The 23,166-nt window shown below is 42.5% G+C and overlaps 10 protein-coding genes across 10 annotated transcripts; 7 read left to right on the forward strand and 3 right to left on the reverse strand.

The window, feature by feature from the left end:
• Positions 1-35: 35 nt before the first annotated feature.
• PUMCH_000136 (uncharacterized protein) lies at positions 36-1,670 on the reverse strand (the record flags this gene model as incomplete). Its single annotated transcript, XM_063019230.1, has 1 exon — positions 36-1,670. The coding sequence occupies one exon, from the start codon at positions 1,668-1,670 to the stop codon at positions 36-38; it is 1,635 nt and encodes a 544-aa protein (XP_062875300.1).
• A 1,142-nt stretch (positions 1,671-2,812) lies between these two features.
• Positions 2,813-3,382, forward strand: PUMCH_000137 (uncharacterized protein; the record flags this gene model as incomplete). Its single annotated transcript, XM_063019231.1, has 1 exon — positions 2,813-3,382. The coding sequence occupies one exon, from the start codon at positions 2,813-2,815 to the stop codon at positions 3,380-3,382; it is 570 nt and encodes a 189-aa protein (XP_062875301.1).
• An 862-nt stretch (positions 3,383-4,244) lies between these two features.
• On the reverse strand, positions 4,245-5,873 carry PUMCH_000138 (uncharacterized protein; the record flags this gene model as incomplete). Its single annotated transcript, XM_063019232.1, has 1 exon — positions 4,245-5,873. The coding sequence occupies one exon, from the start codon at positions 5,871-5,873 to the stop codon at positions 4,245-4,247; it is 1,629 nt and encodes a 542-aa protein (XP_062875302.1).
• Positions 5,874-6,001: 128 nt separating this feature from the next.
• PUMCH_000139 (uncharacterized protein) lies at positions 6,002-7,303 on the forward strand (the record flags this gene model as incomplete). Its single annotated transcript, XM_063019233.1, has 1 exon — positions 6,002-7,303. One exon carries the CDS (start codon positions 6,002-6,004, stop codon positions 7,301-7,303), a length of 1,302 nt encoding a protein of 433 aa, XP_062875303.1.
• Positions 7,304-7,404: 101 nt separating this feature from the next.
• On the reverse strand, positions 7,405-8,067 carry PUMCH_000140 (uncharacterized protein; the record flags this gene model as incomplete). The annotated part of the gene is made up of 1 exon (XM_063019234.1): positions 7,405-8,067. The coding sequence occupies one exon, from the start codon at positions 8,065-8,067 to the stop codon at positions 7,405-7,407; it is 663 nt and encodes a 220-aa protein (XP_062875304.1).
• A 685-nt stretch (positions 8,068-8,752) lies between these two features.
• On the forward strand, positions 8,753-11,008 carry PUMCH_000141 (uncharacterized protein; the record flags this gene model as incomplete). Its single annotated transcript, XM_063019235.1, has 1 exon — positions 8,753-11,008. One exon carries the CDS (start codon positions 8,753-8,755, stop codon positions 11,006-11,008), a length of 2,256 nt encoding a protein of 751 aa, XP_062875305.1.
• Positions 11,009-11,317: 309 nt separating this feature from the next.
• Positions 11,318-13,564, forward strand: PUMCH_000142 (uncharacterized protein; the record flags this gene model as incomplete). Its single annotated transcript, XM_063019236.1, has 1 exon — positions 11,318-13,564. One exon carries the CDS (start codon positions 11,318-11,320, stop codon positions 13,562-13,564), a length of 2,247 nt encoding a protein of 748 aa, XP_062875306.1.
• Positions 13,565-15,490: 1,926 nt separating this feature from the next.
• On the forward strand, positions 15,491-16,468 carry PUMCH_000143 (uncharacterized protein; the record flags this gene model as incomplete). Its single annotated transcript, XM_063019237.1, has 1 exon — positions 15,491-16,468. One exon carries the CDS (start codon positions 15,491-15,493, stop codon positions 16,466-16,468), a length of 978 nt encoding a protein of 325 aa, XP_062875307.1.
• Positions 16,469-17,468: 1,000 nt separating this feature from the next.
• On the forward strand, positions 17,469-19,031 carry PUMCH_000144 (uncharacterized protein; the record flags this gene model as incomplete). Its single annotated transcript, XM_063019238.1, has 1 exon — positions 17,469-19,031. The coding sequence occupies one exon, from the start codon at positions 17,469-17,471 to the stop codon at positions 19,029-19,031; it is 1,563 nt and encodes a 520-aa protein (XP_062875308.1).
• Positions 19,032-21,829: 2,798 nt separating this feature from the next.
• On the forward strand, positions 21,830-22,960 carry PUMCH_000145 (uncharacterized protein; the record flags this gene model as incomplete). Its single annotated transcript, XM_063019239.1, has 1 exon — positions 21,830-22,960. One exon carries the CDS (start codon positions 21,830-21,832, stop codon positions 22,958-22,960), a length of 1,131 nt encoding a protein of 376 aa, XP_062875309.1.
• Between the last annotated feature and the right edge of the window lie 206 nt (positions 22,961-23,166).

Consider the following 23,166-nt stretch of genomic DNA (forward strand, 5'->3'; position numbering starts at 1 on the left):
ATCCGTTGTATATAGTATAGATTCATTTCAATTATTTATTTACGACTCGCAAAATCAGCTACTTGGGTCATTCCATCAGCAGTGACAAAAAAGCGTAATTTAGATTTTTCTGACCAGAGCAAAACTCCGACTTCAGAGGCGTAATTGCACAAAACCTCGTATTCTTTGACGTTTTGGAAATCCTTGAATAAGTATCCATCAAAGGTTTGAATTCTATCCAATTCTAGCTGCCACAATTTAATTTGGTCAACAACATTAGGAGGGAGAATCTCAAGTCTATGCTGTGCATTTGTGCTGTCAGTACTTTTTGATTGTGGCGCTCCACCGGCCGTATTGATGTTGTGACTTATGTCAAACTCGATTTTTTTGTCAAGTTTTTCAACGGCAAGCTGTTTCATTTGTGTATGAGCATGAGTTTCGAGGAACCGAATTATCTGGTCGGCTGTAATGCCATTGTATAAGGCTTTGCGAATTGATTCACGGGTGATCTGGCCAATGACCATGTTTGCAAATCGAATCTTTAGCGAGACAAAAAGATTGAGAATGGCAATCTCTAATGGAGAATTAGTGTATGCATATAATTTAAAATTTGTCTCCAACACAATTTGGCCCATCTGTGATTCTTGATGAGCGGTGTCGACCGATTCGGCTTCGTTAGATTCGGCATCCTGTAAGGTTTGATTAAGAACCATTGATGGCGTTTTTAATCCCATGGAATCGGATGTAAGAGTTGTCGCTAATCTAGTAGGAAAAAATCTTGGTGAATTCTCAGAACGTTGGTATACTAGACCATAGTCTCGCAAATCCGGCAACATCTTGAGTTGAGTTTCACTCAAACTCGTCACTGAATAGGCCTTGCCCAATTCTAAGGATCCTAGGATGAATATGAAATTCAAGACATCTACAGCATCCATGTTTAAGTCCAGAGTCAAGTTGAGGTATTCCAAAAGAATCGTCCAAATCTGAATATTGACATCTTGGAGCAAAAATTGGAATCCACTATTCGTGATTCTTAGTGTAGCTGCGCTGTTTCCCGGCCCTTCCATCAAGCCTCCCAGCTTGAGAAGAGAAAGAACTGACTTCGATGGTACTGACGGTAGTTCAGAACCGACCATAAAATGCAAGATGGTTTCCCATTTCTGAGATGCAAATTTATCAAGGAATTTGATGTCAACATTTTTATTTTCAGGTTCTGTTGAAATGATTCCAAAGGCGTTTGGCGCTTGCGATCCAGTCAAGCAGTCTCTGAAGTTATTCTGAAATTTAGGGTGCAATCTAACATGCGTTCCTGATTTGTCATTTTCTATTAGATGCAAAGCACGAAGTCTCTTGAGAGACTCGTATTGAAGTCTTCGAGCTTGCGGTTGGCACCATTTTTCTAGATCTTTGATGGCCACTGGCTTTGGACTGAAAAGCATACTCATTACATAGAACTTTGCCAAAGAAGGTAGAAGCCGGAAGATTGATAGACATGTTGCAGGCGCATCATAAATACGAGACTGTACCACGTCTGGGAGTGCTTCTAAGTACTCATTGACGGTGCTTTTGAAGGATGTTCCAGACATGGTCAATGTATGAGACGTGCTACCCCAGATCTGAGGGATGTAAATAGTGATACAAGGTGAGAATTGGTATCGAATATATCTAGCACAAAAACCATTCGAGGCCATTCAATTCTTTCCTTCTGAATTCATTTGATATTTTTCTGACCTGTTTTCTTTTTTTTTGTAAAATTATGAGAATTCGAATTACCATTATTTGATAGCAACTCTGTTCTATTTTGTGAACTCAATCTCGCTGAGTGACCTAAAACCATCTACTGAAAAAAATAAAATCGCGCCAAGTGGAAATTGAGATATGAAATTGAAGAGCTTAATGTGATACCAAGATTTTTCTTACAAAAATTACAGTGGTGTTTTCCAGATGTGAGAATTGATACTCAATATCCGTATGTGAGAGCACGAAGACGTGAAGTTCATAGGCCACGAGCTGCAGACCACAAAACATTCAATAAAACACCGTAGAATTTGACCCAAATCCAATTGCTACGCTCATCGCGTCACCATCGCGATATGATAAATATTTGGCCAGATCGTTGCTTTATCTCTTGTTCTTTGGCGCACTTGCTGCAGCGGAACCCTCTCTGCAGTGATGATATTCCTTAGCGCCCAAGGCCTGCTACTCCTAACAGTGATCACTAGAATGCTAATTTCGCCCATAGCTCATCGCGGCAACCACCATAAACACTTCTCTCGAGCGTGTTTCGAAGCAATCGCAATATCAAATGTAAAAATGAGGAGTTCCATGGCCACGCCTAACTCTACATTGCCTTCGACCAGATCGCTAAACCCATCTATCATAACCTAAATCATAGCACAAAATAATTCATTTATGCATGCGGCCTAAAAAAAAACATTCGAAGAGAAATAAGATTAATGGGTTCAGTTTGATACCGGACAGACGGTGATGGCGCCCCTCCTGTCAAGGGCTACATGCATCAGAAAAGGCATAAATTGAACACATGAGAGGATGCAACGCAAAAGACGCACGCCTCAAGGTTACCAAGAAGACTATAGCTCCAAAGTTTCGGGCGCGAATCCTGTAGCAACTGCACATCTGCTAAGCGTTGCCCGTCTATGCAAGACGACAATGTTCGTTGTAACGCGTGGAGTGTATCTATGGTTGACGCCTCAAGCACCTTGTTATATAAATGTAATCTGGAATCCCCACAATTTTAAAAGGGTAAAAGGTTTGCTTCTACACCTATACGCTCCCTGTTCATAATTCCCACACTCCACACATTGATCCCCTGATGTTAAAAATGATAGTACCTCCCCTTCTTGACAATCGTGCCATCGGCTTAGAGGCATGGAATTCTGCCTCTTCGCGACTAAAGAGCATTCTCCCAGAGGCTGAAATCTCCACCGAAAACGTTGCAGCCATCTTCACTCCACCCAAAGGCGATGGCCTCCGACTCCCGGAAAACGACCAATACCGCTTCCTAGTGGTGGACGATAATGTAATTTACTTGCGCATATTCAAGCGAGTGCTCCATAAACTCTTCCCCACTGCTACGGTGGATGTGCTACAGCTTTCTACTGCAGTTGATGTGCACTCTCTTCTGCAATACCACATAGTCTTTTTGGACATTGAGATGCCCGATGTCACTGGTGTAGATATTGCTCGCAGCGTTCGCAGCTGTCCATCCTTGGATACTGTCGGGCTTATCGCTGTGACCACCAGACATTTGCTTTCAGATTTACAGTTGTACCAACAATGTGGATTTGACCACACCTTCCCAAAGCCGGTTGGCTTGAACCAGGGAAATATTTTCGAGCAAATCTTACGTGTGCTTGAGAACAGAAGTAGCCACTTCTGTTGATAATCATTCTTCTTTTAAAAATGAATTAGCTGGACTAGTTCCGATCCTGGATAGGATCTCTATGGGGGTAACAATATATTCAATTCTTGTTGGTAATAGGTAATTAACAAATGGTTTTTAATCAAGACTGATGTAGTAATTTCTCTATCTGTTGAAATTCTCAGCTATAGACTTAGTGTCTTATTGTGGCTACTGGCGCTAAAACTCTCCCCACGGATTGGGTTGGGCGTGTCTCAGGCGTCGCCACAGATCAACCAAGCCCAATTCCGCCAAATAATGCTCATTGCCCAATTGAGCGAACAGACCAAATAACCATCATCGTTATCAGGACTCTACAACACGTAACAACTGTAGTCAATCTCGCTTTCTCTTGATAAGAAATTGGAAAGCAATTAAATATTTGTTAGTATGACTAAAGTTCTCGATTAATTCTATTCTTTGCCTGCGATGGCCAGACACTTTCACTGTATCTCAATATTAGGTGAGGAGGGGGGAGGGGGGTGGTCATCGGTTTTTTTTAGACTCAGCCATTTTTTGTATTGTTCTCTGACCGCCCATTCTCGCATGCGCACTGCACTCATAACCCGTTGCGTTTGGCAACATGCCGCTATGCATAAACCGTTATGCATGGCATTGTGACCTGTGAGAATGAAGCCTACAAGGTGACAGCCCCAGTGTGCAAACTGGTTAAGAGCATAGTAAGTAAAATGGTCTCGAACGACACAAATGAACGAAGTCGAAATCTCAGATCTTACGAGTTACTATCAGTCCAATGCAAATAATGTGGTATTTAAGCGCTCTCATCTAAAAAATTTGCTGAATGTGATTGATGCACGTAGGGCTAACCGTTTAAAGTTGCCTATCAACCTTGAACTTTACCCAGACGAGCCAACTCACTCATCATATATATACACTGTTCGATGTTCTCTCCTTTTGGTGCACAAACGGGAACACAGGTCCAAGAGCTGTCCATTTCTTTTGCAGCGGCGCACAATTCCGTATATTGAGCACCATTCTTAGTGAGGTCAGCCTTGGTAGCGATAATCATCACTTTCTTGTCCTTCATCCTCTTTTCGCCAACTTCTTCTATGAGTAGTTTGAGATCAGCAGCCGCATCTTTGGACTCAAGGGAAATCACAAAAGCGAGACCTCCACTGCGCTCGATGTGTCTTAAGAAATCCATACCTTGTCCCTTGTTTTGAGATGCACCCTTAATAATTCCAGGGATGTCCGCTACGGTGAATGGATCTTTATCAATCCGAGTGAATATAGTGCCAATTGTAGGTTGTAACGTAGTGAATTCCCAGTGACCGATTCTGGGTCTAGCTTTCGAAATAGCTTGGAGAAGGGTCAGTTTGCCAGCATTAGGAAGACCTACCAAACCGAGGTCAGCAATAAGTTTCAACTCTAGAAGAAAGAACTCGTCCAATCCGTTTCTGCCTTGCTTACTGAATCGAGGATTTCTGATATTTTGGGTGAGAAAATGCATATTTCCCATTCCACCTCTGCCACCTCTAATCAATAGGATGGGCTTTTCAGTCGGCTTACTGAAATCAAGACCAGTTAAAGGGAATCGATCAAACATTAGCTCTTCAGCTATAATTTCACGATCGTAATCTCTCACTTGCGCATCTAACTCATTAAAGAATTCCTTTTCACGATGGTATTCCTCGTCTTTTTCCTTGAACATCCATCCTTCTCCTGGCTTGTAGTCGCCTCTGAAAAATTGAATATCCATAGTTGATGGCGCGAGCTTAAGATCCATTACAACCTGGTTTAGGTCACCATTAGTTTTCAGCAATTGCTCATGAACTTCGTAAGGCTTGGGGATCCAGCGAATAGTGGTTCCCACTGGAACCTCTAAAACCACATCATCACCTCTCTTTCCGTCCAATTGACTCGAATGACCCGCTTTTCCTGGCCCCGCGACATAACTCTTTTTGATCCGATGTAGTGAGCCAACGCTATTCACAACCAGAATGTAAACATTTCCACCCATACCACCATCGCCTCCGTCTGGAGGACCAACGGGTCTATTTGCATCTCGGAAGAAAGACACACATCCATTTCCACCCTTGCCCGTTTGAAGACGAACAAGTTTCAAATCAACAAAAGTTCTTTGTTCAATTCTCTGGCCCTGGCGATATGAATGATGCTGATTGCTGAAAACTTTATGACTATGATGTTGATCGCCTTTAAAGTAATCCTGCAAGGTCATAGTCAGGTCTAAAAAGCCCAAGTCATCCTCACTTTTAGATGAAAACCTCACGTCACGGTGAGTGACAAAATTCGGTTTCTTGATCGCCCGCCGATGAAGATTGTATGACGATTCAGGGATTTCTGCGTATGGATCTCGTTTTTCAACTACCTCTTGTTCAACAATTTCTTCACTTGAGGGTGCTACACTTTGCAACGCTCGACTGTAAGTAAAAAAGGAACGACATAGTTTGGAAGGTAGACGAATAGAAGAGACAGATCGAGTCACGTTCATGTTTGGAAATCTCTTTTCTTGCCACTTTGCAATATTGGTGCTCAAGCCAAACCTGATAACCCAAAGAATCACGTGACACAGAGATACATAGTGCGGTAAGTAAGATCGATGATCATCGCATCAACCAAATGGCATTTTCAGACTTAGGAGTTGCAAAATGGCTCGATGAGGCCCTTGCTGCAATGCAGATTCATACACCAACTGAAATTCAAAACAAATGTATTCCCGAAATTCTCCTGGGCCGGGATTGTATTGGAGGAGCGAAGACAGGATCTGGTAAGACCATCGCATTTGGTGCTCCTATGCTAACTAAATGGTCAGAGGATCCAATGGGAATTTTTGGACTTGTCCTCACTCCTACTAGAGAGTTGGCTATGCAAATTGCCGAGCAATTCGCAGCGCTTGGTGCCCTGATGAACATTCGCCTCGCAGTTGTAGTAGGAGGTGAAGATATGATGGAACAGGCGTTGAAGCTACAAAAAAGACCACACTTTGTTATTGCTACTCCGGGTAGATTGGCTGACCATATCCTCAATAGCGGAGAAGAAACCATCAAAGGCCTTCGAAGTGTGAAGTATTTAGTCCTAGATGAGGCAGATCGTGTTCTCAGCAATACTTTCAGCAAAGATTTAGGACGCTGTCTCAGTGTCTTGCCAGATGCTAGCAAAAGACAGACGTTGCTCTTCACCGCTACTGTCACTGACTCTGTAAGATCATTGAAGAACAAGCCACAAACTGAAGGGAAACCTCCGGTATTCCTCTACGAGGTTGAAACTGTTGATAAGGTAGCTTTGCCAGCAACACTACTGTTGTACTATATTTTTGTGCCCTCCTACGTGAAAGAGTCATATTTGCATTCTATCCTTTCCCTTGAAAAGTATTCCAAAGCAAATATCATAGTCTTCGTCAACAGAACAAAGACAGCAGAGGTTTTACGCAGATCTTTGAGGAAATTAGACTTCCGTGTTGCATCTCTTCATTCCCAAATGCCACAGCTGGAGCGTACCAGCTCGTTGCACAGATTCAAGGCCCAGGCGGCTCGCATATTAATTGCAACAGATGTAGCATCTAGAGGTTTGGATATTCCTACCGTGGAGCTTGTTATTAACTTCGATATTCCAGCTGATGCCGACGATTTCATTCATAGAGCTGGTAGAACGGCCAGAGCAGGCAGACGAGGTGACTCCATTTGCATTGTCACTGAGCGAGATGTTGAACGAATTCATGCCATCGAAGAACGCGCAAACAAAAAAATGGAGTTGTTAGAAGATGTTACTGACGACAAGGTAATTGCATCATCACTACAGAAGATTGGAGCCGCCAAAAGAGAGGCGCTCATGGATATGGACAGAGAGAATTTTGGCGCTAAGAGAGAAATTAACATTAAAAAGAGGGAGAAGAATACCAAGAGTGCAAAGAAAAGTCATTGAAGTTTAATAGACGTACACGATTGAATACAGGTACCATTCTTGAATTTGCATTGAATGTAGTGCATTAAAGTTGTAGATCTAATAGACCGAAGGAAGCGCGCTCAAAAACCGCCGCGGTATCGCTCAGCTATAAGCAATGAGTTCACGGCAATAAGAGCAACCACTACTGCTGTGAAACAGGCCATTACCAAACCTTTATGAGAGCCGATTGTATGTATACGTTTTTGGGTTAGTCTTCTCACAGTTTGGAAGTAACTGATGAGAGCCACTACTAGACTAGCTAAGGCTAGGAAAACAAGTAATGAGAACACAATCTTTGACAAGATGGTATTAGGCGGACTTGGTCTGGTCGGTTTGTCGGTAAAGGAGAAACCCAATATCACACTAAAAGCACAAAAAAATAACGCGACAGAGAATTTGGAGAAGCTCAAACATGTACGTTCATTCTGAAGAAGATCTCGGGGCTCACTCAACGTACATGTCAAGGTCGTGCTTGGGGGGAGCCAACTCACAAGACGAGTGTGCTCTGAAATCTCATGATGGTCATCTTCAGTCGACTCAATTGTGAACATCTGTTCCTGAAGTCCTCTATCTGGGCGAACTGCTCTAGTCCTTTGAGCGGTTGGAAGGATTGATTCTTGTGCAAATGTCAATGGATTCTGAGAAGTCCCAGGATTAGGTATAAGAGGGTCCAAATGAGCTGACGAGAGTGTTCGTAGCCTTATAGGCGGCGTGATGTAGCCAGAAGCATCCTGGTTTGACATGGTATCTTTCGTGTGCGTGCAATTATGTCATCAAAGGTCCACAGTTTCTAGTTCATAGCATAAAAGAGCTGGAGCCTGAGGTTTTGAGTATAAAGCCCGAGCAGGAGTAATATGATAAGTGAGTTGTAAGAAATGTAATAAATTTTGCCACGATCGGTTTTGGCGCGGCTGTTTTGTAAATATTGTGTTTACCTAAATTAACTGTGGATCCAAACGCATGCAATATCTACGTGCAGGTGCAGTGGGACAGTAGGGCTTATCGGAGCCTTACAAAACGAAAGATTGGACCTCAAACTGTGTCACAATGATTCATCATTTGCTGTAACAACAATAACAAAATTGAATCCAGACCTCTTGATTAACCTTTTTTTTGTATGTGAAGACGACCAAGATTCTGGGTTCAACTTAACCATAAACAAAAGAACAGAGAGAGAGCGGAAGCTTCAAATGCAATTAGTTTTTTGTTTTTTGAAATTGTTTCTGAGATATATATTCCAGAAGAATTTTGTGGAATTTTCAATGGAAATGTCAAGGCGCAGACACGTTTGGTTGAGCTAGTGTGATAAGTCCGGGGATCGCATCGCGACTATCCTCATATCAACAAAGCTATAGAACCTTTACTACACAAATTCCAAACCACAACACTCACCTCAACTACATCATATCATAATCGCCAGAACAAGACATGTCGTCTAAGGAAAGAAAATGTATCTGTGGATGTACGCACATTGCTCGAGATCCCTCGAGTGTCACCAACGAAATGGTGTGTCAGCAGTGTGGTTTGGTGCAAGAAGAAAACTCCATTGTCTCCGAAGTCCAATTTGGAGAATCCTCTAGCGGTGCCGCTGTGGTTCAGGGTTCCATGGTCGGCCCAAATCAGACACGTGCATTTAGCCATGGCAGTGCTCTAGAAAGTAAAGAGCATACATTGATGAGGGCAAAACAAAGGATGAAGCTTATTGCTGCCAGTATGAGGATCCAAGAAAGTGTGTTGAACACAGCTTTCGGATGTTTTCAATTAGCCCTCGCGAACAATTTCGTGAAGGGTAGACGTTCCCAGAATGTGCTAGCCGCTTGTCTCTATGTGGCCTGCCGTAAAGAAAAAACAAATCATTTGTTGATTGATTTCAGTTCTCGTCTTCAGATATCCGTCTATTCTCTCGGTGCAACTTTCTTGAAGCTTATCAGGGTTCTCAACATAGAAAACCTTGAGCCGATTGACATCTCGTTGTTCATCGAGCATTATGCCGAGAAGCTTGACTTCGGCACATACACCACCAAAGTTGTCAAGGACGCCCGCAACCTCGCAAAGCGTATGAGTGCAGACTGGATCTGTTCTGGCCGTCGTCCTGCCGGCATTGCCGCCGCGTGTTTGTTGTTGGCTGCTCGTATGAATAATTTCCAAAGATCCCACGCAGAATTGGTGGCTGTTGCGCATGTCGCAGAGGAAACCATTCAAAAGAGAATGAACGAATTCAAAAAGACCGCTTCGGCGAAAATTACCGTCCTGGGGTTCAGAGAGGCCGTCAAGGAAAGCGACTACTTCACTCAGTCACAAGACCGCCCGCCCGCAATCAACAGGAACAAGGAAATCGAAAAGAAGTTTCAAAAGGTTCTTCGACAAAGAGAGCGCACCTTGGAGAGGCATCGTGAATTGGCACGAAAGAGGAAGCTTTTGAGCAGTCTAGATATTGTTCCTGAACTCTCGATTGATTCGAATCCAGAGGCAGCGGAGAAGATGTCGGAGACTATTGAAAATAACGATAATGATGAAGAATTAGACGAGGCGGAAATACTAAAGTCCGTGAACAATATAAGCCCGGAAACTTTGGCTAGATCTGGAATCAGTCTCTCAGAGAGCAACTCCACGAAAGATAAGGTGGCTCAATCTACTACTGAGGATCAATCTCCAGAGACAGATACTAAAGACGATAAGAATCCCACAGATGTGATTAATCAAGACAATACAGAAGGTGAAGAGAAAGATCAGGAGAGCAACGAAGCATCCGATGATGAGACAAACGATTTGTTTGTGCCCAATGAGGACGATGATGACTTTGGATACGATGACTTGCCCGATGCACCAAGCGACAATGATGAGTTGTATGAAGAAGATGCCGATGACGACGACGATGATGATTACCCCGAACCTAAGTCAAGACTTTCGAAGTTGGAAAGTGAATACGAAACAGTTCGCCCAGCTAGAAGAAGCGGAAGACTTGAGGGGCTCAATGCCGAGTCTAGTACATCTAGAATGCGCTTTGCTGATACACCAACTCCGCGAGTTCCGAGACCAAAGAAGTCCACAAGGATTAGAATAAAAAAAGAGAAAATCGAGAAAGATAAAGAAGCAAGTGAAGATGGATTTCTCAAAGCTATCCTAGATGGGGGGTCGCTCAAGGAAGAAGATATTGAGAAGGCGCTCGACGCTATTTTACAAAAGAATCACTCATCCAAACCGACATTTGATGACTCTACTCATCAAAGTGAGGAAGAAATACGGAAAATGATTGATTCACAGAGACCAAGGAATTTAGTGAAAGGCGGTCCCTCCTCCAGCGATATTCTCAAAAAAGTGCGGGACGACGAGGAATTGGACGATATGGATGATGACGATGAAGTCAATGACGTAAAACTCCTGGAAGAAGAAATGAGAGAAAAAGAACGAATGTGGATTGCAATTAATCACGATTTCCTCATTGCTCAGGAGAAAAAGAGACTAAAGCTAGTAGCCGATGAGCTTGCTGGTAATTCTTCGGGCCAAGTGAAACGTAGAAGAACAGTCACAGTCAAGCAGCCACCAGCTAGTGACAGTGTCCGCCAAAACTCTTTGAGTAATCGGACAATTACTCCAGCCGAGAGCACAAGACAGATGCTTCTGAAAAAGACCTACTCCAAAAAGATCAATTACGATATGTTTCCTCAACTCTTTGCAGAGTGATTATTCTTCTTATCAATGACTGGGTATTTATTTGTTTAACGAACGATTTTCAATTCATATTTAATCAACATCTTGATTTAAGAAGACACTACTTTAATTCTAAAATACATTCGTGCATCGCTTCGCCAAACTAATATTCTCTACAATTTTATTTAAAAATCTCTTGTATCATAATCTCATTTCAAAAGACTGATTTTGTTCAATATTTGGTCCACTGGGAGCTTCTCCACAGGCTGCGATGAGGTGCGATGAGATAAAATAGATAGATACACTTCTTGTGGATACTACGCACAAAAATTACACAGCATCATGGGAAAAAAAAGAAGAGCAGCTATCTTGCCAACTAATATCATTTTGCTTCAAAACGTTGTTAGAAGAGACCCCGAATCTTATCATGAAGAGTTTGTGCAACAGTACTCCCATTACGAGTCATTAAGAGATATATTCTTATTAAACCCTTCCGCTGACCAAGGAACAGACTTCGCAGACTTGATTGGATTTGTGAGTGCGGTGTGTGGATGCTACCCCAAAGAAACCGCCAAGTTTCCAGATGAATTGAAGAACATTCTTTTGAATAACCACAGATCTTTGACCCCAGATGTGAGGGAGAAGATTATCCAATGTTTGACTATGCTACGTAACAAGGATATCATTAGTGCCGAGTCCTTGATTCTGACGCTATTCCCTCTCTTGGAAGCCTATAGTTCCAACTCACAAAATGCATCTACATCCTCGCATCATGCCAAAGCGGTTAGAAGCCAAATCTACAGTACATTGGTGCTGTTGCTAAAGGCTGTCAACACCGGTGCAAAGAACCAGAAAATTAACAGATCCACACAGGCTTTGCTCTTCAATATGTTGGAGCAAAGAGATGGCAGAGGTCTTTGGGCCACGAAATTGACCCGTGAGTTATGGAGAAGAGGTATTTGGGACGACTCCAGAACTGTTGAAATTATGTCTCAGGCAGCATTGCACTCAGATGTTAAGGTTTCGGTTGCAGGAGCCCGTTTCTTCTTGGGTGCTGATAAGGAGAGAAACGACGCTCTCGAAGATGATCTGTCGGATGACGAGAGCTTTGACATGAACGCATTGAAGCATAAAGCTCAACACAACAAGAAGAGTGGAAAGAGAGGTAAGAAGATTGAGCAAGCTTTGAAGACTATGAAGAAAAAGAACAACGCTAAGATCTCGGCTACCTACCTAAATTTCTCTGCAATTCACTTGCTCAGAGATCCTCAGGGTTTCGCTGAACGTCTTTTCACCGATCATTTGACCAACAAAAATGCAAACAGATACAACTTGGAGCAAAAGATTTTGTTCATGAATCTCATTTCGCGTTTGGTTGGTACCCATAAATTGACTGTGCTCGGTCTTTACTCATACTTCTTGAAGTACTTGACTCCAAAGCAGAGAGATGTCACTCAAATCATGGCATCGGCAGCTCAAGCATCTCACGACTTGGTGCCTCCAGAATCAATCAACTCTGTTGTCCGTAAAATTGCAGACGAGTTCGTCAGTGATGGTGTGTCTACTGAGGTGGCTGCTGCTGGTCTCAACACCATTAGAGAGATTCTTGCCAGAGCTCCTTTGGCTATTGAACAACCATTATTGCACGATCTTGTTGAGTACAAGGGCTCCAAGGCAAAGGCCGTTATGATGGCTGCAAGATCTTTGGTTTCTTTGTACAGAGAAGTGGCACCTGAGATGTTGCATAGAAGGGACAGAGGAAAAGTCGCTTCTTTGGAGTTGCAAAGTGGTGAGAAGAAGGGATTGCCCGTATTCGGTATCGAAAGCTCCACAGTCACAACCATTCCTGGTCTTGAACTTTTGTCTAAATGGAGACAAGAGCAGGGTGAACAAGATGAGAATGCTGACGAAAATGACGAAAATTGGGCAGTGGTGCTGCAAGACGAGGAGGAGGAAAGTGAGGTTGAAGGAGACTGGGTTACCATGGACTCTGACAAAGAATACAACATCAGTGATTCTGACGACGAAGAGAAGGAAGACAAGACCAATGACAACAAGGACGAAGATGATTCTGATCTTGAGCTTTCTGATGATGAAAATGTGAAGGAATCCACCGATGCTGCAGAGGATGCTGATCAACCTGCCAAGAAGAAGCAAAAGACTGTGGCCACCGATTCTACAGCTGCAATGAATGAGTTGCTTTCAAGCAGAATCTTGACTCCTGCAGACTTTGCAAAATTGGAAGAATTGAGAGTCCAAGCTGGTGTCGATAAGCTCATAGGCAAGAAACAGCACAATGAGGAAGCTATTGACTCGACTAGTTTGCTCGGCCAAGTCAAATATAAACAGTTGAGAGAAGAGAGAATTGCTCATGCCAGAGAGGGTAGAGAAGACAGAGAGAAGTTTGGTTCCAAGAAGGGTAAGAGAGATGCTCCTCACTCAACTACCAACAAGGAGAAGGCTAGAAAGAAGAATTTCGTTATGATGATTCACAAAAAGGCTGTTCAAGGCAAACAGAAGTTGTCTCTCCGTGATAGACAAAGAGTTTTGAGAGCTCATATCACAAAGCAAAAGAAGAAGGGTCATTAATTTAATACAGGTAATTGCTTTAGAATTTACAGAGATTCTGATAATATAACATAAATGAGCCTCAGAGCCAGCAGACTTGGCGATTAAAATAAACATACATCAAGACAACGAAGAAGTGAAGATCAGAAATCCGATTTACTCGTTCTTTTTCTTTTTCAACTTCTTGTCGTCAGCCTCCTTGTCCTTTCTCTTCTTGGACTTCTTTGTTGGGTTTTCTTCAGTCGAAGCGGCGGCTTCAGCAGGGGCGGAAGTTGAAGACACAGTTGGCGCATCGGATGGGGATGCATTAGCAGCAGCAGCGGCGGCAGCAGCGGCTTTAGCTTTTCTCTTCTTCTCTGCCTTTGTCTCTGGGGCCTTTTGAGCATCAGAAGAAGAAGCAGTAGCTGTTGGCTTGGCTGGAGCAGCTGGCTTAACAGTTGCAGATTTGGCAGCAACAGGTTCACTCACATCAATGGAAGACTCTCCGGCCTCTTTGGCATCAGCAGCGGCAGCCTCAGTGGCGGCGACGATGTTCTCGTCCAATTGCTTCTGCAACTTGTACTTCTCCAAGTTTTTCTTGTAGGCCTCGAAATCAGTCTCATACTCCAGTTGCAATCTAGCTTTGTCTTCAGATGTCAAGTTAGCCCACTTGTCTGCGATGATTTGATTGAGCTCAGTTGCTTGGAAAGTAGGTTGACCACTTTCAGCTCTCTCCTTTCTCAAAGAATCACGGATCTGGAGGTTGAAACGCAAGTATGACGTGAGTGGCTTCTTAGGAGCATTGGGGTCTTTTTCTGCGCGCTTTTTCTTTGGCTTCTCGGCTCTTTCAGCTCTTTCGGTCTTGTCGTCCTTCTCTTTCTCATCAGGAACTTCTATAGTCTCAGTAATTTTTGAGTCAGAGGCAACAGCCACTGGTTCCTTAGCCTTGGACTTTGCTGGTGTAGCCTTGGCCTTTGGCTGGGAAGGCGTTGGAGGCTCCTCAGCGACCTTAGGCTCCTCGGCCTTTGAGGTGTCTATCTCGACCTTTTTTCTTGGGGCTCTTTTGCGGGGAGTAGCTGCACTATTTCCATTAGAAAGAGTAGTGACTGTGGTGGCAACAGAGTCAGCAGCACCTGCAATCGATGCGCTTAGGTCTTTCAACTGGGAGCCTGCTTGTTCGGCACCGTCCAAGCCTGCTTGTTTGTAAAAATCGACAGTGGCAGTAGCAGCACTGGTTGCGGCATTTGAAAGCTCAAACAAGGAAGCAACAAGTGCGTTTTTGGCTTGTTGGAGTGTCATTGTGTCTCTGAACCTTGGACGTGGATTCCTAGTGCCTAGTGATGAAAAAAAGATCAAGGGATGGTAATTCGAAAAAGAGCGCAAACACCAACACGTGAGGAAATACTAGGCTATTATTTAACAGCAATTGAGTTCAATTTTTGGATCGGATACACAAGTTGTGGCACTGGCTTTGGAGTTACACCGTGATCTGAGCGTGTTTTTTTTTTCAGGACCAACAGAAGGTGTAAAATTTTGAACGTTTTGGATGGTGCGAGTGGGGCGGGTGGGCGTAGGTGGTCACAGAGAGGCCCTGGGAAGGGTCTGGCGCGAAACTTGCATGGATGGCGGGGGGTCTGGGGAGGCGAGCCACTTGGACAGAGGCACGAGTTCGCGCCAGCTAATACTGCGCTCCAGCACCAAGGTGGGCTTTGTGGGAGGGGGTGATAGTTTTGTGGCTTCCAGGTTTTGTTCAAAGGTTCAGACATTCACAAGTTAGGAAGATAATGTTTTGATTTTAGCTTCAGACTTCGATTTATGAAACACCCCAAATCCAGTTAATTTGACCAATGTAGTCTGATCGATTTTTTTTCCTCATTTTTTACATCTCTTAACGTCTCATCTTTGGCCTTGACCATTCGTGAATAATAGGTGGTTGCAAACATTTCGCACCCTAGGCCCTACCCCAAAATGGTACCAAAGGCCTTAAAGTCAATAGCCTTGGCTTGCCCTGGACAAGGAATCTGGCCTCAAGGATGTCTTTATCATCTACGCAAACACGAGTCTCTCTTCAGGGATTCATTAGACTGCTTGGACGAAACCATCGGCTCCAGCTTCTCCAAATTTCTTTTGGATCAGTCATCTACCCAAAATGAATCGTGGAACCTTTCCACCGCCAATGCACAACCTGCTATTTTGAGCTCTACTTATATTCTTTTGGATATTTTCAAGAAATTACACGGGATAGACTTGGCTTCTTCATCTTCTACAACACATCTTTTGGGTCATTCTTTGGGTGAATACACTGCAATCACCTTGGCTAAAGTCATATCCCTAGAAGACGGCTTGAACTTAGTAAGGAGGCGTGGATTGTTGATGGAAGAATTTGCTAAAAGCACAGCTGATCGCAAATGGGAAATGCATGTGTTGGTGTTTCGTCCAGCTGCATTCGATTTGGTCCTACGCAAAGTGACGGAGGCTGGATTGTTGGCTTGTGTCAATAATGAAACACAATTGAGTATTTCAGGAGAGCTGAAGCGTATACTGTTGCTACTATCAGATCTCAACACCCCTAAAAAGACGATTTTAAAGCAAGCAGTCTTGCCTGTGGAAATACCATTTCACAATTCTGTTCTTACCGAAGTAGAAGAAGAACTTTTGAAAGTAAGGCCTGTATCTGGATCCCCAATTAAACCCGTGGTATGCAACATTGATGGCGTTTCGGCGAGCGAGGATCTTCTTGAGAAAACAATACGAGCCACTTCCAGACCTGTTCAATGGAAGAAGTCAATGGATCACTTATGTAGCTTGCATACAGACACCGTTATCAACATAGGCCCTGGAAGCGCTGTGGATAGTATCAATAGCCGATTCAAAATCAAAAATCTCCCGATGAAGAACGAGGAGGACATGAAAAGCCTTGCAAAGCTCTTGAGCGGAGCCGACTGAATACACCTCTGCGATTTTGAATACTTTAGTGACACTTTACAGGCCAAGGAATACAAAATATAAGATTTCAATCTTCACTAGTTCAGTAAAACTCACGTTGGATTAGTCTGAGCGGAAGATCTCACGGTTGCGGCCATATCAAGTGGAAAATACTGTTTCCCGTCCGATCAACGTTAGTCAAGCCACTTAGAGCCACACTGAGTAATGCAGTGGGAGACCATGTGTGAAATTGTGGTGCTGCAATCTTTTTTTGATTCTATGTTTCTTTTGAAGTTTTTGTTGCGCTACATATTATTTGTTTAATACACTCGTTCGATTAGTAGGCCTAATTCTGCGGATACACGACAGACAAGTAAGTGAACATAAGCAACCTCAAATTCCAAAGCTCATTGAGTTCATAAGAATTTTTTATAGAAATAGTGCTAAATGCTTTATCTCTCATGCCTGTACCGTTTTATAAATGATTCAGCAAAATCACTCATTGCCCTTGTTGGCGTATCACGTATGAGCTGAATACGAAAAGTTCAACCTATACCCAATTACTACAAATTATGAAATCATTCACTTGATGAATCAAATACGCCATTCCGAAAATTCAAACTCGAGCAAACAGCCTGAGTTTTGATTATTGTGGAATGGATTCTGAACCTTAACCGCTTTCAAACGCGAATAATTAAATATTGCAAGATTGCACAATTATGATAAATCTCATTTCGTTTGGCTTCAAGACTCTTCCAGAAAAATCCTAGTCTCTAGATGAAGGTAATGCCCTCCTTGCTGTAGAGTGTTTTAACCTGAAACACTCCTGAAACACACTCCGCGAGTCGCGAAACTATATAAAGAGACAATTTCTCGATACATCTGGATATTTATTCCTCACTTTTCTCTTGAGTCTAGCTCGTTGAGCACTTTTTTTAAATAGAGTGATGTTGAATTGAGTCTTCCGAGGTTCTGTGTTAGCACCTTTCAATCTGAAGCACCTAATTCTTGAGTGGTAATTATGGAAACTGATGAAGATTTTCTTTGCTTCGGTGCTAGGAACATCATCAAAGAATGTGAAGAAACAAATTCCATTAGCACGACTCTTTGTGACGGGAAGAAAATATACACCAATAGGGAGTTCTTCAAGTGCCGACTTGAATACCCACATCTTGTGCAATTTTTGCAGAAACAATTGCATAAAATGCAATTGGAGTTTTTGCTGATGAACGTCAGCGATGAAGTGAAAGATGCATCTCTAATCATATTGACAGAGAAGAGGCATGAACTCGAACAGCTCGTCAAGCACCATCAGAATCTTTCAGAACGAAGAAGAAATTGTGCTGCAAAGCAGCTCACAGAACTTTCTGACGACTTGGATTCCAATGAACATCACCGAATTCAACTGATGGATATAGACTCGAACAGCATGACTTTAATTGACACACATCAAGTCAATTTAATCGCAACTCTTCGTGACGGTCACCTCGAAAACTTTCAGTTACTTCAAAAAATCAAGAATTGGCCCGTTATTAATGACGAGAACATGTTTGTCTATCACAAACTTCTTTGGGTTCTCAATGATCTCGATCGTACTTGTTTTTTGAACTTGAAACACATTCAGGAAAAACATTGCAACACCTATGAAGTCATGTTGAAGAATGTAAGGGGTGCTAGAACTATAAAATTGGCCGTGACGAGTCTTTCTGCCTTCAAAATCGGAGATGCCTGGAGTGCCATTCCCTTAACATATTTGTTCATCTTGATTCTATTCGGGTACTCTGAGGTCCACGATGCGACTTATTGTCTATTCTACTACATTGGTATTGTAGTCAAGTGCGTGCAGTTGCTTATTCCAAGTATTATATTATGGGTTAGTTACTTCATCAACATGAACTGCCTCAAATGTTCTCATTTATTGTGGAGGGCTCTCTATGAAGCTAAGCCTTATTACAGAGGCACGGCTTTTTCTGAGTTTAATGTTGAGTATTATCTCTCCATGGAATCGTGCGAAGGAATTGAATCGTTAAAGCTACCCGCAGAGGTCTCAGCTCAACTACTGGAATCAGACGTGAACACATATCATGACGCTTTGCTCTCGTATCTTTCTCAACAAGATATCGCGTTCGCCAATATCCAAAGAAAGTCTATTGAGATCACGGGTCTTTTCGCTAAAAGTAGGAGGGAACTCATCAAAGCGATGGGTCTGAACACCAAATCCTGGTTTATTCAAAGGTGGGTTCACATTCTAAGCACTAAGCCTTATGAAGAAGCCATTCAGCAGGAACTCAAAAAATTGAGCTTAATGAATGTGCGTAATTTTGCCAGCGGCAAGTTTTCAAAAGAGAGTTTACTTATTACTGAATTCAAGGAGCACCTCGAATTTGTGAATCATCGAAACAGGGAGGTAATACGGCAATTACTGAAGTTTAAACTAGGTTTAATTTCTCAGCATGAGGCGATCTTACCAAAACTTCGCCGCCAGCTTTATTCACAGTCTTATTGTGGCCGAATCTCGAGCATTATCAACTTTTGTTCGGTAACAATTATGTTGCTTACGATCCTCAGCAAGAGGATAAGTTGAGCTCACTTAGCGAGAAGTCGTCTTTAAATTTAGAAGCTCACTATAACTGCAACCGATATCTTGGTGGTTTATAATATTTCAGGGACTATTCAGTCTTTTTTTATCGTCGAGATTTTGATCGTGCTCTGCTTTAATTGGTTCTTCGGGACTACAGAAAAAAATAAAAAATAGTTTACATAATGTCGAAAATATACAATTCACTCAAATAATGGCAAATAAGTTATTCGATGTTGTCGGTTCAGAATGATGGATCTCTGCTAAACGAGGATTAATTGAGGATTCAAACTCTGCCCAGTGCTTAAGTGTAGCCCAATACAATAAACTTCAAGTATTTTGCATTAGATGTAACGATAGTCCACTGAACTCACGATGTGAACCAATCCTATCGATGAGGTAAATCACGTTGAATGTGTTCCCACCGTCTCTTACTCTTCCTTCTCTCATTTGCTAGCTATTTCTACCGTATTACTGGCAGGTCTTGGGAATGATTTAAATATTAATTTATCGAAACTTCACCGGAATTGTTTTCTTGAATGACAAAATATATGATGATATCGGCAACCAATGGTATGTATTTGTTATTTTCAATTATACATCCTGATTTGCGCTACGCGTATATTGTGGGGCATAGTCACGCAGAAGGATCTTTTTCATGAAGATACGAGGTTTAGGAAGACTTAATACAAATTTGGGATATCAGTCTGGTTTCTTCAATTGCGTCATTAATCTCAAAGAGCCGCCTTCCTCACATATGGGCGCACCGGAAAAGATTAAAAGTTTTCGAGATTCCTTTTCAAAACTAGAAAAACTCTTAGGCTGCAAAAGCGACCCACGGATTCGTTAATATATCTCTGATAGAAATAATACATCTTGACTTCATAGGACAATCCCAAGCATACAATACAGGTATGAAACAATTGAAGGCAGGAATCATTTGTGTGCAAGAAAACGGCTATCATTTCCTCTTCATAAGAACGGGGATGATTTCTTCTTTCCTTTCATTATGAAGACAATAGAACTTTTCTTCAATGCTTCTTTTGGCGACTTTGGTCTTGTTTTGCTGTGTGATATGGTATGTTACCCCTAAGGTTATGCGTTATTCGTCTCAAGAAGGCCTAAGAAATTTAAGTATGATCGCAGATCGGTTATTACCCGGTATATTAAGATTAATAGAATTTCTACAGTTGTAAGATTAGTCTTGCAAAACTTGGTGGGTAGAGGTGTACATTTGCATTTGATTTGTCCTTCTTCTTCTTCAGAGGAGATCCATAAACAATTGGCAGTCAAGTTGAAGAAGGAGCCAAGAGATGTACTGTAATACTCGAGAAGTGTGATTTGCTGCTGTTCATAGCTATTCGCGAGTTTTCATGGGGGCAGATCAGGAAGTTTTGTGGAAAACTTTCTGGCTGCTTGTTCTTCAAAGAGACAGAAGATCTTTAAGTTTAGATTTGACGACTTTGCGCCTGATCTTGTATGGAATAGAATCACTTTTGTCCTCTGATACCTACAGACCAAAAGCTCGTGTCGTTTTTGATTCAGTATTTCTCAGTAAAAGAGAAGAATTTCGCGAGGGAATTACAAAACGATGCTTCTTCTCAGGAGTTCGTTGACCATTCTGAAACGCCCGAAGATGTTCCCACTCAAGGAATTGACCAACAGTCTACTTCAAGATCAAGAATGCTCAGATTTTCCGAAACCCAGATATTGCTGATACCTCTGACTCGATTCATGCCCAGGATCACAGCTGTTTAGATATGATCCTTGACAGTACATGGGTATTGGCTGTGAGTTTCTCTTGTCGAATTGGATAAGTATTTACAGCAAAGAGTACTAACTTTAATAAAAGCGATACTAGGAAGCCTTACAAAGATCGAGGATAAAAACAGTCCAATGAGCACTCAGTGACGTCTCTCATCATATGCGAGAGGTTGAGCAGAGCTAAAAAAAAACAGGCCTTGCACCCAAAAGCTCCCATGGATGTGAATCTCACGTTTCTATTTCATTCAATGCTGCTAAGTGGTTCGCATTGTCTCCCACTTGATTAACAATCGGTCTGCCCAACAATAAGTAATGCAGTGGGCAACCAATGTGAGACCATGTGTGAAATAATGCTGCTGCAATACTCTTTTTCTTCGAGACCTTGATTTCGTTTCAAATTCAGAGGCTGGATTGTGGGCAATTATATTTTACTGAACTCAAGGTTTGTACAACCGCTAAGTTGAACACCCAATTTTGTTTGTTGACCTTGAAATATGCTGACCACTCTACGCGCTTTCAGGTTGAATCGGCGCGGATTTTGCCGATGGCTGACTCAAATATCCACAACATTTGTAATCCTCGCGAGAAGTACCTACATCATTGTGCATCTGAGACAAAACCTAACAATAGCTTTCTAGGGTGAAACCAGAGGAATACAAGGCATTTCACAGAAGAAATGAAACAAGAAAAAAGGAAAAAAAAAAAGGAACCGGAACTATCTAAATTCTGCATTCATTTGGTATACACGCATACTACAGTTGATGGGTATTCTAGCCTCGGCTGCCATCAGTGAGTTGCTGACCGCAAACAAAGCTCATCTAATTACGTAGCGCATTTATCAACCGAGTAGCAGTTATATATTTATATTTTCACTAAACCAGGTGAAAAATTTTAAAACCCCAAATTTGGATTGTGCATTATAGGTTTTGTGGTGGTAGGATTCCCCTCAAATTTACCCCAGCAATTCCGATAACCGTCACCTGACCCCTGACTCTTGAATCACAAATACACGATAAGCCAACAACTGCTTCTTCTCTTCTATGATTGGCACAAACTACACCCACACACTGATGGAAGATACCATCACATCCCGGCCTTCAAATATGGGCGACAACACTTTGTATATCAGCTTTTATTCTTCCCCCTATTCCTTTTCCCCAATCAAACATACAAACACAGCCGCCGAAGATCAAAACGTCTTTGAGTTTAGCGATGCCTCTGTTTGTTACCAGAAATTCCAAGAGTTCAACCGCCAAATCGTGGCTCCTTGTCATGTGGTGGTAAGAGACGATACTATGTACTGGGTGTCTTGCGGAAAAGATCATAGTTCAGAACACTGGAATGAAATGGCGTTTCCCCCAGCGGAGAACAGCGTCAAAGTGAACACAGATGTTATCAAAAGAATATTGCTCTCCGAAGCTGGAAGATATCCCTGTGATAGGTCTCTACCTCTGGTGATATCTTCCGCTGAATTACTGGGTAGCTCAACCAGTAACGCCAAGCAGGATAACCACCGCGCCACAAATTGCCATCTTTCTGTTCGTTTAATGGACGGTAAAGTGGTGAGATCCACTTTCAGCGAGAACGAATGTCTTTTGGATGTCAAGCGGTGGCTCCAGCAGGAAAATCACATTCCCCAGGTCCCAGAGGATGATGCTGTGATCTCAAATTACGTCCAAATTGGATACCTCGAGAAATTTCGCCATGCATTTTTCTTCCCTTCAACTCGTCACACTTTTACTGAGTCGGAAGAGCTTCTACGTTTGAAAGACATTGGTCTTCACTCAAGACTGTGTCTCATTTTACGACCCGATTATGACCCATCTGCTCAGGTGGAGGATCCAAGCACAGGTATTACAACTTCCTGGGAGACTGCGATAAGTCGAATGGGCAATCTTTTGCAAGCACTATACCAGTTTTTCGACTATGGTGTCGATGAGGCTCAAAAGGATCTCCAGGATTTCACAGACAGCTTGGAACACAAAGACTACGGTACTCCACATTTCTTAGGCACAGCACCAGCGACTGGATCGTTGGTGAACATTACGACTGCGTCTGATCCTGCCAAGATTTCGGATACCAATGAATCCAGTTATCTAAATGTTGCGTCGCGTGCAGGCTCACCTTTATACCAAGTTACGGAGACAAAGATGGCGCACGATGATTCTTGATCACGGTGCTAGATGAAGAAGTTCTAGACTTGTCATGAAAGTTCACTTCAATCCAAATACATAAGTAGGTATGTTTTTCTTTTTAATTTAATGATCTTGAGAATTATTGCGATTAGAGTTTTATATGTTGAATATCCGTATTTATTCCTGTTCCCCAATTACATGAGCCCGATTCTGCCTTGTTGACTCACACCCGTATTCCCCCA

Source organism: Australozyma saopauloensis, chromosome 1, assembly GCF_035610405.1.
Source record: "Australozyma saopauloensis chromosome 1, complete sequence".
Lineage (NCBI taxonomy): Eukaryota > Fungi > Ascomycota > Pichiomycetes > Serinales > Metschnikowiaceae > Australozyma > Australozyma saopauloensis.